Here is a 16,531-nt window from a genome sequence, read left to right on the forward strand (position 1 = left end):
AGCACCCCATACCTGATCAAAATCTATCCAGCATGAGAAAAGCAATGGAAATGGTCCTATGGTAGGACAGAAAAGTTGCTGTGATATGAGCCAATGAATCCACTATTTTTTCACCAAATTTGGAGGGCTGCACCATCAGTTTTCTCATATATATATATATATATATATATATACATATATATATATACACATATATATATATATATATATATATATATATATATATATATATATATGTTGTGTGTAACTACATATATTAGCTACATTTAGGACAGTAGTGGGTGATGCGAGTGATGATGTCAGAGCAGTCTGGTCATCATGACATTGTATAAGGAGCGGCTGCCTGGAAAGTTCTTTGAAGGTTCTACTGTATGTAGAGGAGGAGTAAGGAAGCAATTTCCTAGAGATTTTCTAGAGTTTACCTAGATATTTACAAACTATTAAGAAAATGGCGCAGATTTCCGGCCAGCCCATTGAGATTCCATCATCATCCAGTGAGGCCGACACCATTCAATGCATTCGAAGGGTAAGGAGCTGTCCCCTGGCGTTCAAACGCGGAAGATTCCCCATGAAGGTGTCTAGACCGCCGAGAATAAAGTGCATAACAGGGGATATTCCATCAGCCCCGAGGAGCAGGAGGAGAAGAAGGAGGAGAAGATGGATTAAATCTTCAGTTGTCTTGGATACAGAGGCTATAAGATTTAAGAAAAAAGTCATAAAGTCCAAGCGAGCCTTCATGCAGTACAGATATGCAAGAAGGGTCTCCAGAGAACCAACGCTGGACCCCATCACTGAAGAGAGAGAGAGTGTAATAGCCTGGATCAGACGATGGCTGAGACACATCACAAACAGAGAAGTGTCCATCACAGCGAGTAACATTACAAACAGAAGAGCAGAGCCATGTCCATCCAGATTTTTCGCCATTTTTTTATGCCGGTCTAAAAGAAATGACTAGAAAAAGGCTGCGGCAGATAGTGATGGAGACATTACACGACTGGCATTACATTTCAGAACTGTATTGTTCTATATAATAAAATAGTCTGAGTAAGCAATTTTTGGTCTTTTCTTTTTGTTTTTGTTTTTTTAATGGCGTTCACCATGGAAGATAAATAACATTACTATTTTATAGTACAAGTCATTAATAACATGGCAATACCTATTATGCGACGGCCAGAACAGGTTAGGGGACCTTTGGCCACCATGTTGGATGATCGAATCCCCGCAGCAGTACCACCGGTGATCTGATCATCCATTCAAATGTCCCCATTGCTGCAGATGCCACAATCTGTATTGATCACGGCATCTGAGGGGTTAATGTAGGACAACAGCGCAATTACTGGTCCCTGACTGCTGACCGGGTTGCTCGAGTCATGTGTAGGACCTAAATGTACATCCTGGTGCACTAAGTACCAGGGCATCAGGACGTACATTTATGTCCAATGTCGTCAATGGGTTATAACTGCGTCAGAACCCTGGCATTTCTATGGTTGTCGGGGCCACAAACCACTACCCGTCTTTTATGAGGGAAATGCAAACTAGAATGCTGTTAACAGCGCCCAAAGCGCAAAAGATAACAGAATACACAGCAGACTTCTGAGACTGCCTAGTTATTTAGGCCCTGCGTTTGGTGATGTATTTATTTATTTTTTTATTTTTTATCATCAGAAAAAGTCTGTTGTGAGATCCGCGTCCTACCCTTGGATATGTATATATTAATATTAACTTTAATATATATTAACTTTCAGTAAATGTTTTATTTGGGGAGGTGGTACCCTGGTAGCTGTGGGGGTTAAATGCTGTCTAGTAAATAGGCAGCATCCGGCATTGGCAAACTTTTTCCATTAATCATAAAATCAGGAAAACAAACAATAAATTAATTAATTAATAAATGCCGTCCTCAGATCGGAAGTTTTTTTCACACAACTCCCAACCAGATATTCCTGCTAAGCTTGTTATTCTGCCCGGGGCACAGGACCGCTCAGCCATTATTACTTCCAGCACAGAAATATCACTAAAGGTCTCCAGAACGTCACCTGCATAGGCAATATGTTGCGTAAACCACAGAGAAATGTCCTTTTTTACTTTAATAACATCATCATGGGGAAGATTTGTTATGATTACGGAAACCTATAGGAACACTCAGAGCCTCTAAATTCTATACTCTGTAGAAGTGTTTCCCAACCAGGGTGGATTCAACTCTTGCAAAACTACAACTCCCAGCATGTCCGGACAGCCGAAGGCTGTCCGGATATGCTGGGAGTTGTAGTTTTGCAACAGCTGAGGGCACACTGGTTGGGAAACACTCTATATACAGTATAGAATTTAGAAGCTCTGAGTGTTCCCCAACCTGAGACTCTTCAGCTGTTGCAAAACTACAATTCCCATCATGCCCGGACAGCTGACGACTCATTCACACCACTGTATTTTGAATCCATATTATTTCCATTTTTATTCTTAAAAAAAAAAAACTGTATTAATAAAGTTAAATGGTTTTATTCCCATTTATGTTTGTCTGTACGCAATTCTACAGTATGTACTTACGCGGCCCCATACAATTGATGACGGGGGGTCCCAGAGGTTGGATTCTCAGCAATCAGACACTTACTAGAGTACCCCTTTAAAGGGGTACTCAAATGGAAAAGCTTTTTTTTTTAAATCAACTTGTGCCAGAAAGTTCAACAGATTAGTAAATTACTTCTATTAAAAAACCTTAAAGGGGTTATCCAGGAAAAAACTTTTTAAGTTAAACAGATTAGCAAATTACTTCTATTAAAAAATCTTAATCCTTTCAGTACTTATGAGCTTCTGAAGTTAAAGGGGTAGTCCAGTGGTGAAAAACTTATCCCCTATCCTAAGGATAGGGGATAAGTTTGAGATCGCGGGGGGTCCGACCGCTGGGGCCCCCTGCGATCTCTCTGTACGGGGCCCCGGCTCTCGGCCCAGATAGCGGGTGTCGACCCCCGCACTAAGCGGCGGCCGACACGCCCCCTCAATACATCTCAATGGCAGAGACGGAGATTGCCGAAGGCAGCGCTTCGGCTCTGCCATAGAGTTGTATTGAGGGGGCGTGTCGGCCGCCGCCTCATGCGGAGGTCGACACGCCCCCTTCCCGCGGGCTGTCGGGGCTCCGTACAGGAGATCGCAGGGGGCCCCAGCGGTCGGAACCCCCGCGATCTGCAACTTATCCCCTATCCTTAGGATAGGGGATAAGTTGCTCACCACTGAGTCACCACTGGACTACTCCTTTAAGGTTGTTCGTTTCTGTCTTAATCCTCTCTGATGACACGTGTCTCGGGAACCGCCCAGTTTAGAAGAGGTTTGCTATGGGGATTTGCTTCTAAACTGGTCGGTTCTCGAGACAGGTGTCATCAGAGAGGATTTAGACAGAAAAGAACAACCTTAACTTCAGAAGCTCATAAGTACTGAAAGGATTAATATTTTTTTTAATAGAAGTAATTTACAAATCTGTCTAACTTTCTGGAGCAAGTTGATATATAAAAAAAAGTTTTTTTCCTGGAATACCCCTTTAATCCTTCCAGTACTTTTTGGATTTCTTCTCTATCGTGACCACAGTGCTCTCTGCTGACCTCTGCTGTCCATTTTAGGAACTGTCCAGAGCAGCATATGTTTGCTATGGGGATTTTCTCCTGCTCTGGACAGTTCCTAAAATGGATAGCAGAGGTCAGCAGAGAGCACTGTAGTCGTGACAGAAGAGAAATCCAAAAAAAAGAAAAGCCTTTCCTCTGTAGTATACAGCCCCTAAAAAGCACTGGATAATTTTTTTTTTTTTAGAAGTAATTTACAAATCTGTTTAACTTTCTGGCACCAGTTGATTTAAAAAATATTTTTTTTTCCACGGGAGTACCCCTTTAAGGCTATGTTGATAACGGAAAGGCTATGTTGACACAGGCGTGAAGTCAGAATCAAAATACGGAGCAAACTAAGTATGAAAAAAAACTTGTTGACATTACTGCATTTGTTTTTCCTATGTGTGCAGGGACGGACACTTTTCCATAGGTTTTATTAGGTAACATTAGGAGTAAAAAAAATACAGCAGTTTTTTATACTTAGTTTACTGCAATATTTTGTTTTTCATTTTACACTGTGTGAACATACAGCCTTAAAGAAGCCATTAAAAAGGAAAAAAAATTAATAACAGCTGTGAAAATGAATCTAAATAATGCGTGTTTTGACGGAAAATGATGTGTTCTGTTATAGTCTAAGGGAAAAAAAGGTTAGAGCACGCAAAAAAAATAAAAATAAAAAATAAAAACCGGGGCAATCCGGGCAGCTGTTAAAATAATAAGCATGTCCATTATCTGTGTCCATTAGTGAGAAATAGCAGGTGGAATAGCAGAATATGTCTGTAAAATGGAAAAAAATATATATATCTTAAAATGTGAAATAACCAGCCAAACTCAATTTCTGCAACTGGTTTTAAACCTTTTATGGCTATACAAATTGACAAAAATACAGTGTTTGAACATAGTCTCATAGTGACAACATGCAGTTTCCCTGTACACTGTATTTTTTGGGGGGGGAACTTGCAGTGTAGACTTTTTTGGGGGGATTCAGCTTGCAGTGTATACTGTTTTTTGGGGGTGAGCTTGCAGTGTATACTGTTTTTTGGGGGTGAGCTTGCAGTGTATACTGTTTTTTGGGGTTGAGCTTGTAGTGTATACTGTTTTTTGAGGGGTGAACTTGCAGTGTATACTGTTTTTTAAGGGGTGAGCTTGCAGTGTATATTGTTTTTTGAGGGGTGAGCTTGCAGTGTATACTGTTTTTTCTGGGTGAACTTGCAGTGTATACTGTTTTTTGGTAGGTGAGCTAGCGATATACTCGGTTTTTGGGGGTGAGTTTGCAGTGTACACTGTTTTGGGGTTGAGCTAGCAGTTTATTGTGTATTTTTGGGTGAGCTTGCAGTGTTTACTGTTTTTGGAGTGAGCTTTGCAGTGTACACTGTTTTTTCTAGAAGTATACACTTTTTTGGAGTATATGCATGCTTGCAGTATATACTGTTTTTTGAGGGTTAGCTTGCAGTGTTCACTTTTTTTTCTTTGGGAGGGGGGGTGAGCTTGCAGTGCACACAGTTTTTTACAGGTGAGCTTGCTGCTTACACTGTTTTTTCAGGGTGGGCTTGCAGTGTACGCTGTTTGGGTGGAGGTGATCTTGAAGTATACACTGTTTTTTAGGGGTAGTGCTTGCAGTATACACTGTTTTGGGGGGTGATCTTGCAGTGTACACTGTTTTGGGGGTTGATCTTGCAGTGTACCCAGTTTTTAGGGTCAGTGCTTGCAGTGTACACTGTTTTGGGGGGTGTTCTTGCAGTGTACACTGTTTTTAGGGGTAGAGCTTGCAGTGTACACTGTTTTGGGGGCTGATCTTGCAGTGTACACTGTTTTGGGGGGTTGATCTTGCGGTGTACACTGTTTTTAGGCGTAGAGCTTGCAGTGTACACTGTTTTGGGGTTGTTCTTGCACTGAACACTGTTTTGGGGGGGGGGGTGATCTTGCAGTGTACACTGTTTTGGGTATTGATCTTGCAGTGTACACAGTTTTTAGGGATAGAGCTTGCAGTGTACACTGTTTTTGGGGGTGATCTTGCAGTGTACATTATTTTTGGGGGGTTATCTTGCAGTGTACACTGTTTTGGAGGTTGATCTTGCGGTGTACACTGTTTTGGGGGTTGATCTTGCAGTGTACCCGGTTTTGGGGGGTGATCTTGCAGTGTACACTGTTTTGGGGGTTGATCTTGCAGTGTACCCAGTTTTTTAGGGTCAGTATATACACTGTTTTGGGGGGGGGGGGGGTTCTTGCAGTGTACACTGTTTTTAGGGGTAGAGCTTGCAGTGTACACTGTTTTGGGGGCTGATCTTGCAGTATACACTGTTTTGGGGGCTGGTCTTGCAGTGTACACTGTTTTGGGGGTTGATCTTGCGGTGTACACTGTTTTTAGGCGTAGAGCTTGAAGTACACTGTTTTGGGTGTTGATCTTGCAGTGTACACAGTTTTTAGGGGTAGAGCTTGCAGTGTACACTGTTTTTGGGGGTGATCTTGCAGTGTACATTGTTTTTGGGGGGTGATCTTGAAGTGTACACTGTTTTGGAGGTTGATCTTGCAGTGTACACTGTTTTGGGGGTTGATCTTGCAGTGTACCCGGTTTTGGGGGGTGATCTTGCAGTGTACATATTTTTGGGGGTTGATCTTGCAGTGTACACTGTTTTTGGGGTGTGATCTTGCAGTGTATACTGTTTTTGGGGGTGATCTTGCAGTGTACACTGTTTTTGGGGGTGATCTTGCAGTGTACACTGTTTTGGGGGGGGGGTGATCTTGCAGTGTACACTGTTTTGGGGGGGGGTGATCTTGCAGTGTACACTGTTTTGGGGGGGTGATCTTGCAGTGTACACTGTTTTGGGGGTTGATGTTGCAGTGTACACAATTTTGGGAGGTGATCTTGCAGTGTACACTGTTTTGGGGGGTTGATCTTGCAGTGTACACTGTTTTTGGGGGTGATCTTGCAGTGTACACTGTTTTTGGGGGTGATCTTGCAGTGTACACTGTTTTGGGGGGGGGGGGGTGATCTTGCAGTGTACACTGTTTTGGGGGGGGGGTGATCTTGCAGTGTACACTGTTTTGGGGGGGTGATCTTGCAGTGTACACTGTTTTGGGGGGGGTGATCTTGCAGTGTACACTGTTTTGGGGGTTGATATTGCAGTGTACACAATTTTGGGAGGTGATCTTGCAGTGTACACTGTTTTTAGGGGTAGAGCTTGCAGTGAACTTTGTTTTGGGGGGTGATTTTGCAGTGTACACTGTTTTGGGGGTTGATCTTGCATATTACACTTTTTTGCTACTTTATATCAGCATTAATGAAAACTGAAATATTTAATAATTTGTGCTGACATCACACAACATAGAAAAAAACTATTTTGGCTACAAAGGACGACCTGTATGCTGCTTCCTTTTAAAGCATCTCTGCACACAGAATCCCAACACATTAGAGAACAGAAGTCTCGCTGTATGAAACTTATTTTCTATATCACAGGGCACAAGTTACATTAATAAACTGGTATTTACGGAGAATATTTCAGGAACCCGATGAATGCCGCAAGTCAACAAAATACCTGAGTGATTAACCCCACGCAGCAGTGTGACTATTCCCCGTGGACCCATCTACACTGTGTAACCATTATCTGAAATACCTTCGCTGTAACCGAGGAAAATATCAACATATCGTAGTAAAGTTTCCACTCTTGAGATAAGTTCCTCTCACACGGTACGGGATCAATGAGTTCACACAATGTGACATTCTATCAGAGTGAGCCAACACCGTCTACATATAGAGGCTTGTGGCGCAGGATACAAACACTTAATGTTATTTTCTTGAAGAGAAATAATAACAAAATATATGGCCCTGTATGCATATCGAGAATGTAGTACAGAAACAAACACAGAGATATAGCTGAGCCGAAAATATCAGTTTTCACCCTATAGCAACTAGTAAGACGGTGTTTCCCAGCCAGGGTGCCTCCAGCTGTTGCAAAACTACAACTCCCAGCATGCCCAGTCGGCCGATGGCTGAGAGTTGTAGTTTTGCAACAGCTGGAGGCACCCTGGCTGGGAAACACTATGATAAATCTATGATAGAATACTGTACTGTAAGTCTAACATTTTATTTATGCAGTGGTTAGAGAGGTTTTCTGAAACAGAATTTTTCTTTGTCCAGGACATAGACATAAGGCTGCAGGGGCTTTTTGGCCGAAATAGTTGTAAAAATTTTTTCCGAAATCTACACCAACTTATAGTTGGCATATAACCTTATTGACAAAAATAGGTGCAAGAATTGTTAAAATCGAATGAAACTTTATATGTATGAATGTAATGATAATATATGGAGGTAATACAATACAATATTAGAACATTATATGTTTATCAGTGTAATTGAAAGGAGGCTCTAGTACCCTGATGGGCGTATCTGGCCTGGATACAAGAAGAGATACAGTTGGGCATGGAGGCATAGAGGTTCCGTATGGCATCCTAGGACATATTTGACCACAGATGTTGCAGTTGGGTCTGTAGATTCTACACACTAGTAAATTGTAGTAACTGGTGGTCCAATAAATGCAACAAATCTGGTCAGCGGGCAGTCAAGAAAGGTGCACAATCTGGTGAGACATTCTTGGGAAACCATTGCTGTGTGTAGATAAGCATTAGCCTGGAGAATAATGCCATCTGGAAGTCATAAGAGACAACACATGGCTTCAGGATGTCCTGAAGCTGAGCTGTTAGTGTCCCTCATATCACTACTAGGGGTGACCGATAAGCAATGGCCCCTAGATCATCACACCAGCAGAGGGCAGTGTGTCACTCCACAGCAAAGAATTAAAGTGCTCACCACAAGGCCTCCATATTCAAACCTGACCATTTTCAGATCATAAGAAGACCCTGGATTAGTCACTAAAAGATACTCTTCCAGTATAAAGCAGTCCAGTTTCTTTAATCAAGATGGTGGTTTTGATGGTGGTTAGCTGTCAATGATTAGGACATGCCATGGGCGCCATGACACCAGCGTTATCACTGATGTTTATTTTCCTTCCTGTCTTGTGCATGTAATAATACGCTTTAGTGTCAAACACTTACAGGGTGGCCATCTATAGGTGGCAGTAAAGAGGCAGTTTCCTCCCTTCTGGAGGACCGCTATTTTGCATACTGTTTCCCATGATGCACTGCCCTCAAAACTCCTTACCAGCTGGATCTCCACAAGGAGAATCAATACTTTCCAAGAGCAAATGAACTGACCCAAAAATTCCTGACAGTTAAAAACTACAAATAAAAAATAAAAAATGATCTGAACAAATTAAAATGCTTTTTTATTCGTCTGGCTTAAAGGGGTACTCCGCCCCTAGACATCTTATCCCCTATTCAAAGGATAGGGGATAAGATGTCTGATTGCAAAGGTCCCGCAGCTGGGACCCCCATGACCTCTGTGCAGCACCCGGAATTCGTTTAGAATGCAGAGTGCGGGCAGTGGGGGTAGGGACGTCACACCCTTCGTGATATCATGCCACACCCCCTCAATGTAAGTCTATGGGAGGGGGAGTGGTGGCCACCACACCCCCTCCCATAGACTTGCATTGTGGGGGTGATGCATGATGTCTCGAGGGGCGTTCCAAATGCTGGGGCAGCGGATTACCCCTTTAAGCAATCCTTTCTACTCCTATTTAACAAGGAGTACAGTGCATTGCCCAATGTTTTCTTTTTTTTTTTTAAAGTAAAGTTTTATTAAAGTTTCGTAATAAAACGGATATACGTATATCATGTACAAATAACAGTGGGAATAGTAAAATAAAATACAATACAATACACCCCCAATGTATCATAAAGGGGAGCAATGAAGATAAAGGCAACTCTCTGGTGTTGGTGATGATACCAAGGTGGAGCGGGTACACTTTCAGTTGAATGCAGGGATACTTGAAGGATGTGGGGTTGGTACAAAGTCCACACCACCTTACATCGTTATCAGTAGGGGGGAAATAGAAACAGAGGTCACATGTAGCATTGAGCAATGATGTGAAAGGGTGTTAAAAGTGTAGCATCCGTGTTTGGGGGGAAGGCGAGAAATATGCCCAATGTTTTCATCAGACTTATATGGTAATGTATAATGGACCTTCCTTAACTGTTCAGGCTATATATTATTGCAAAATCTTGTAAACAGTTTATCCCCAAAAAAATGATCTGGTAGTAAAACTAGGATATACAGTAAGACATTTCCTTTATAAAAATGCACATAATATTATAAGATAATGGTTTCAGGAGACAGGTCCAAGACCCAGACATCAATAAAATCAACACCTATTGTTTTGTGGCAGAAGATGCAGGAATAAGACGTTTTACTGTAAGCTGAACATTAGCCTCTTCATGTGAATAAATAGCAGCATTGTTCCGGATACGGAGTTCAGGCCCTTATAGACACAAAATGAAAGGAATTTACATAGTGGATGGCACTTGGATAAGTCACTCTAGTGACAATGACGATAATGAGCTCTGAAAGAAGACACGTGGCTCTGGGCAATAGTAAGCTTTAGCCTAAATCACACACAGGACGGCAAACCAGTTCATTTTTTCCAGCGGCCAAGAAGAAACGGATATTAAGCTTGTGAAAATAATATCCGAGTATGATATCAGTCTGTCAGAATGCTTCCTTGGGTATATTCCTGATCCATGTTACCAGTTAATTAATATTTAATCAAAGTTCAGTAAAAAAAAAAACACTTGTTGGTGCGCAAAAAACATCTACGTTATGAAGAAGATATCATGCAAATGGTTTAACGTATACCTGATATATAAAAAGAAAATGCTTAAAGGAAAACTGTCATATGTTTTGTCCTGCACTATCCACGGGTACCTGTGGATAGTGCGGGAGACGCTGAACATTTTGAGTCCTACCTTGCCCGGATCCGCTGCGCCATTCGCCTGTTATAGCTGTTTTTTTGTATATTCAAATTAGCCTTCAACTGGCACTGTGACCTAACCATCGCCCGGCCCGCAGCACCTCTGGCTAATGAATATTTATACGCTGTCTTACACTCTCTGTCTCATCTCGGCCGAGTCCTGGATAATACTGCGCATGCGCAGGATTTCCTACTATACCCGGAAGCGGTCTTCAGCATTGCTTCATTTGTCCGGAGCAGCGCTGGAGTAAGGGTGCATGCACAGTATCGTCCAGGACTCGGCCGAGATGAGACAGAGAGTGTAAGACAACGTATGAATATTCATTAGCCAGCGGTGCTGCGGGCCGGGCGGTGGTTACGTCACAGTGCCAGTTGAAGGCAGTAACCCAGCCCGTGCCAGTTAGCAGCTAATTTGAATATACCAAAAACCAGCTATAACGGGCAAACGGTGCAGCGGATCCGGGCAAGGTAAGACTCAAAATGTTCAGCATCACCCGCACTATCCACAGGTACCTGTGGATAATGCGGGACAAAATATATGACAGTTTTCCTTTAAAAATGCTTACTCTTTAACATGTGCTGATCCTGGATACTATCCTTTTGTGGCTCCTAATTCCCTTGTTTATGTGCTCATACAGCATGCAGTTAACTGAGGAGGAGGAGGTGTTCTCTTACTTTTCCTCATATCGCATGCAGGAACTTCCTCCCTCACTCTTCAGACCTGACAACTGGCTGCTCTGTGTATTAAGGCTCTATGACACACCCCAGGCTCACATAGCAGGATGATTGACAAGCTGGAAGCCTGCATAGAGCCCTGCTTGTCTTGCCCACACTTCCTGTATTTTGTTCCAACAGAGACACACAGGCAATAGCTGCAGGGACAAGACAGTGTTCTGGACCGTAGCAGTTAGAAGTATGGAGCATTTTCTCACCCAAAAATATTCACATTTTTTAACCAATTTTATATTATAAATATTCATATAATGCTATTATCTACATTTTATAAAAAATCACAAATCACAAATGCAAATCTAGCTCTGAGCTTCACACAGCTGTAGCACTTAAGGTACAGTGTCTACAAAATATATGGTGAACACTATGTCCTCTTTAGCCAGTGGATGATAGGGAATACAGGGATTTGGACCCACCAATCTGATACTGATAAAGTCACCAAAAGCCTTCTAGTGCTTATCAGCTGCTGTATGCCCTGGAAGAATTTGTGTAGTTTTTGACACTACGCACCTTGTAGTCTGTGTCAGGAACTGTCTAAAGCAGAAGCAAACTCATAAAACAGTGATCTCCAAATTGTGAAATAGAGCCACTGTTCTTTTAATCCTACTCCCGCTGGATTCCCGTAAACATTTTGTCACACCTTTAAGAAATAGTAGCCCCATGCAATTTCATCCTTGTGCCACTTCATCACCCCCTTGTGCTATCTTCCCCTGTCCCATTTCATCAGCCCCTTTAAACATTTCATCACCCCCTTTAAACATTTCATCACCCCTTTAGCCATTTCATCACCCCCTGTGCCATTTCATAACCCCCCGTGACATTTCATCACCCTCTTGTGTCATTTTATCACCCTCTGCGTCATTTTATCTCCCCCTTGCATCATTTTATCATCCGCCTGTGTCATTTCATCACCCCCTTGTGTCATTTCAGCACTCCCTGAAAGACACATCCTGAATGAGCTGCACTACCTGAGCCACTTGAGTGGGTTGTAGACTCCGTCTCACACTACCACTAGAGTGAAGGCACCGCCAGCATTCAAAAGTGACCAAAACATCAGCCAGGAAGCATAGGAACTGAAGTTGTCTGTGGTCACCACCTAAATAACCTCTCCTTTATTGGGGGTGTCTTGCTAATTGCCTATTTGCACAACACCATGTGAAACTGATTGTCAATCAGTGTTCTTCCTGAGTGGACAGTGTGATTTCACAGAAAAGTGACTGGCTTGGAGTTACATTGTGTTGTTTAAGTGTTCCCTTTATTTTTTTGAGCAGTGTAAATATATATTGTGAACATACCCTTAAGCTAGCCATATACTGTGGAACAACATGGCCCTCATGGTTTCAACCAGGGTGCCCTCAGTTGTAGCAAAACTACAACTACCACCTTGAACACAAAGCTAAAGACTGTTTGGGCATGTCCTATGGGATTGTTCGAACAACCAGGACAAAAAACATTCCAGACTGCCTTGGCATCTTGATCTCTGGTTTGTTAAGATATTATACTGCATTCCTAAAGTTAAGATAGGTTATCCTAACGTGTTACACAAAGGTACCGTAAGTTTAACATTATCCCTAAATTACTGGCCTTACCTTGATTCCTAGGGCATTAGGATATCACAACACAATGCATTGCTGTTAACGCCTTCAAGACAACCATGGCTACATCTGTACAACAGTTTTTTTTTGTAAAAACAGAGACAGATTTTGTGCACTATTGGAACAAAGATCCACCCCATTGCCCATGGTTCAGAACAGTTTTAAGGATCATTTTTATTATCAAAACTAATTTTCGACTGCTTGGCTTGACCCAACAAAAGTAAAGATTGTTAAATCTTCAATTGAAATTCATAAAATTGTCACCAGATCTATAGCTGCCATTAATTGTATGATCTACTGTTATATTACAGAAGCCAAAACCATAAGCAAAAGCAAATTATCAAAAAATAATACCAGGCCCTGTGTCCACCATTGTATTAGCCATTGACTTCTACGAGTTCAGACTGTACTTACAGATGTCTCTGATATTATGAGGATTTTTCCATTACGTCTTGGTAAGGCCTTAGATACTGTAAACCGTGACTTTCTGTAGCGCTACAGAGTGAATTTAAGTATTGAATAAGACCATTGCAGTCCACAGGATTGCATACAATCATGCTGCCCTGCTTTGGTTCAAGCTGTAGCTCGATAATGTAAATCAATTAGTAGCGCTAGAAAAAGTTGGGGCGTAGGAATATGGCGCCTCATAAGGACATCAAACTGCACCATACAGAGCACCTATAGGTATGTTATAAAGATTTGTAGGAACCTGTACTGCTCAATTAAACAGGTACTCAGCCATGTTGGATATGTGTAGACGGTCTACTGTAGGGTTATAGGATATGGATTCTTACCTTTTTTCCTCTCTGAGAGATATTTGGTGTTCTGGTGAGTAGTTTTTCTATTAGATATTCCCTGTTCTATAAAATTAACAAACAAAAAAAAGAAGTTTTAGTTTGTCATATTATGAATCCCCCGATATACAGTGAATGTGAACCTTCTTTAATATGTGCACATCCATTGCATTAACACACTATGACAGGACAGGTACCTTTGCTTTTTGGAAAAATTTACATTTTAGGAGTTCAGCTGCCGTTGGCCTAAAAACAAAGAATAAAACAAATTAATGTGAACCCAAGAAATATATTTTTTACTATATGAAAATTAAGTATATGCCAGGTAAGATGAAGGCCGAGGTTTGTCCCACCAGAGTATTTACAATGGACCCATGTTTTAACACATTAATGGAGTTAGGCTAGAGTTACATATAAGCGGCGTTAGGGCTCCGGCGAAATTGGGGGAAAATTGCCACAACTGATTCCACAACTGATACCAGAAATGCATCAGTTGGCATCAGTTGTGCATCATCCGGCATCCACTGTTTGTGATTGCCGGATGGGGGAACGCAGTGCTCCCCTGTCTGTGCTGGTCCGGCAAGTCCAATCATGATTGTGAACTGTCCCATTCAAATGAATGGGATCAGTTCTTGCTTCATTTTTTGATGGTCTATATTTTAGAGTGATTTATTAAAAGTAAAGTTTTAATGTTTTCTGTGATTTTCATTTTCCCTCCAGTGCATTTTATGCAGCCCTGGAGGGAGAAAAAAAAAATGATGATGCATATATGTAAATGAGGTCTTAGGGGGAAACCTGAGGCCCCCAAAAGTTGTGTTTGTCATAGCTGAATGACTTACTAAATTAATCAATCAAGCAATGGCCCTACTTAAAGGGGTTTTCCAGGATGAGAAAACATAGCTGATTTCTTCCAAAAACAGCACCACACCTGTTCTCATGTTGTGTTTCGTCTTACAGCTTAGTTCAACTTAGGTGAACAGAGCCAAGTTGTAATACCACACACAACCTGAGGACTGGGGTGGTTCTGTTTTTGGAAGAAATTATTTATTTATGTATTTATTATTCCTGGGGTATTCCAGGAAACTGAACTTTTTAGACACTTATGCCCTATCAACAGGATAAGGAATAAGTATCTGAATGCTGGGGGTTCAACTGCTGGGAACCCCTCCACTGGACCTCGCATAAGGGGACCTTACATGTTCGCAGAGCATCCCCCACCTTCTAGGACAAGTGACAGCACGCTTATCCAATCAACAGCCGCAGCCAACCAACAGCCTTGTTATCAGCCACTTATCCCCTATCCGTGGATAGGGGAAAAGTGTCTAAAAAAGTTAAGTTCCCTGGACCTCACTTTTAAAGGAAAAACACATGTCACCATGTGTTTATTTTTTTGTTTTTTGTGAATATATTTTTACATTTCCTACTGAACTAGCTGTGAAACAAAGTGTCAGAGAATGTATTTGTTTGTGAGCAATTCAGACAAAGAAATACTTCAGCCCTGCTTATCTCTCTATTCAGTTGGTGCTCTATGACCTTGCTGTATTTCTGCAGAGAAGATAAACAAACCACAGGGTTTCAAATAATAAGAGAAAAATGAGAAAAATAACATAACTGGAAAAAATTGAAAACAGAGATTTATTTTATGCCTTGAAATAACATTTTTGTTTGTTTAAATCTGGAGTATTGAAATGTAAAGCACACAATTGCGGCATTCACAGACACACACCTAGTTACCTCCGCTCCTGAGGCCTCTTCATGGTTCCCTTTTTTATCTTGGTGGAGGACCTGTCACACAATGAACTGACATCATGTGGGGTGCAAGAGAAGGTCCAGCACCTCTAACAGAGAATAGGGGCATCTAGCTAATAGGAGATTCCTTAAAGGGTACCTTTCATCAAAAAAACTTTAGATATATTATAGGTTAATGTATGCAGAATAACTTTACAATTGCATGTTATTAAAAAATATGCTTCCTTCTATTTAATTTTCCACTTTGAAGAAATGACCACTAGGGGTCTCCCTACCAGTCCTGGCAGCAAGCATTTCAGACTCATGCTGGAGTCCTAAACACTATGAGCTGCCAGTCTGCTTTGTTCACAAAGGAGAACACTCAGAGCTGCCAGCCTGCTTTGTTCACAGCCTGTTTGGCTGTGAACAAAGCAGGCTGGCAGCTCTGAGTGTTTAGGACTCCAGCATGAGTCAGAAATGCTTGCTGACAGGACTGATTGGGAAAAAATACAATAGAAAGAAGCATATTTTTCATTAACATGCTATTGGAAAGTTATTCAACATTCATTAATCTAAAATATATCAAAAGTTTATTTGATGAGAGGTACCCTTTAACTACCTGAGTTCCTAACTATTGGGGACTTTTACCTAAAAGGAGAGGGTCCACACCTACTGGGGACTTCAAACAAATAGGGCGGATTCTCTACCTACTGAGGGGTTCCATCTAAAAGTAGTCTACCTAACTACTGGGGAAATATCTTAATTTTCAGCAACAGTGCGGTCCTCATATTCGGCTTTTACCTATGGTTTCACATAATCTATAGCCACCTCTGCTGTTACTTGACATTAAAAAAAAAGTATTGGTAATTGGTGCTCATACTCTGTCTTAAAACATTGGTATTGGGACATCTCTACCAATAAATGAATGTAATATTGGGGTTAAAGGGATATTCCAGGATTTTTTTTTTATTTGGCAACAGAGGCTGTAAAGTTAGTGTAGTTTATAATATATTGTCTGTACCTGTGTTTGGTGTCTGGTTTCACAATTCAAATGTGATCTTTGCCCCTAATGTTAAGTTTTAGCAGCATACAAAATGGGTCGCAGCTTTTCCCATGTTGCAGTGCAGCCCAAGACCTCACATCACTAGTCAGGTGTTGAAAGGGAGTATTGCAGTGCTTTAATAGGTGGAGCGACTGCTGGGTGGGAGACTATTCTCCACAGGGCTGCAGAG

The 16,531-nt window shown here is 41.5% G+C and overlaps 1 protein-coding gene across 9 annotated transcripts in view; it reads right to left on the reverse strand.

Annotated features, from left to right (window-relative positions):
• STK39 (serine/threonine kinase 39) overlaps window positions 1-16,531 on the reverse strand; it is a 452,628-nt gene that overhangs the window by 276,955 nt on the left and 159,142 nt on the right. For all 9 annotated transcript variants that reach the window (XM_056533261.1, XM_056533262.1, XM_056533265.1 and 6 more), the window contains exons 9-10: window positions 13,769-13,817; window positions 13,572-13,637 (exon numbers count right to left, since the gene is read on the reverse strand). In XM_056533261.1, the coding sequence (XP_056389236.1) occupies window positions 13,572-13,637; window positions 13,769-13,817 (115 nt within the window). The remainder of the gene's footprint in view (window positions 1-13,571; window positions 13,638-13,768; window positions 13,818-16,531) is intronic.

The sequence above is a fragment of the Hyla sarda genome, chromosome 8, assembly GCF_029499605.1.
Source record: "Hyla sarda isolate aHylSar1 chromosome 8, aHylSar1.hap1, whole genome shotgun sequence".
NCBI lineage: Eukaryota > Metazoa > Chordata > Amphibia > Anura > Hylidae > Hyla > Hyla sarda.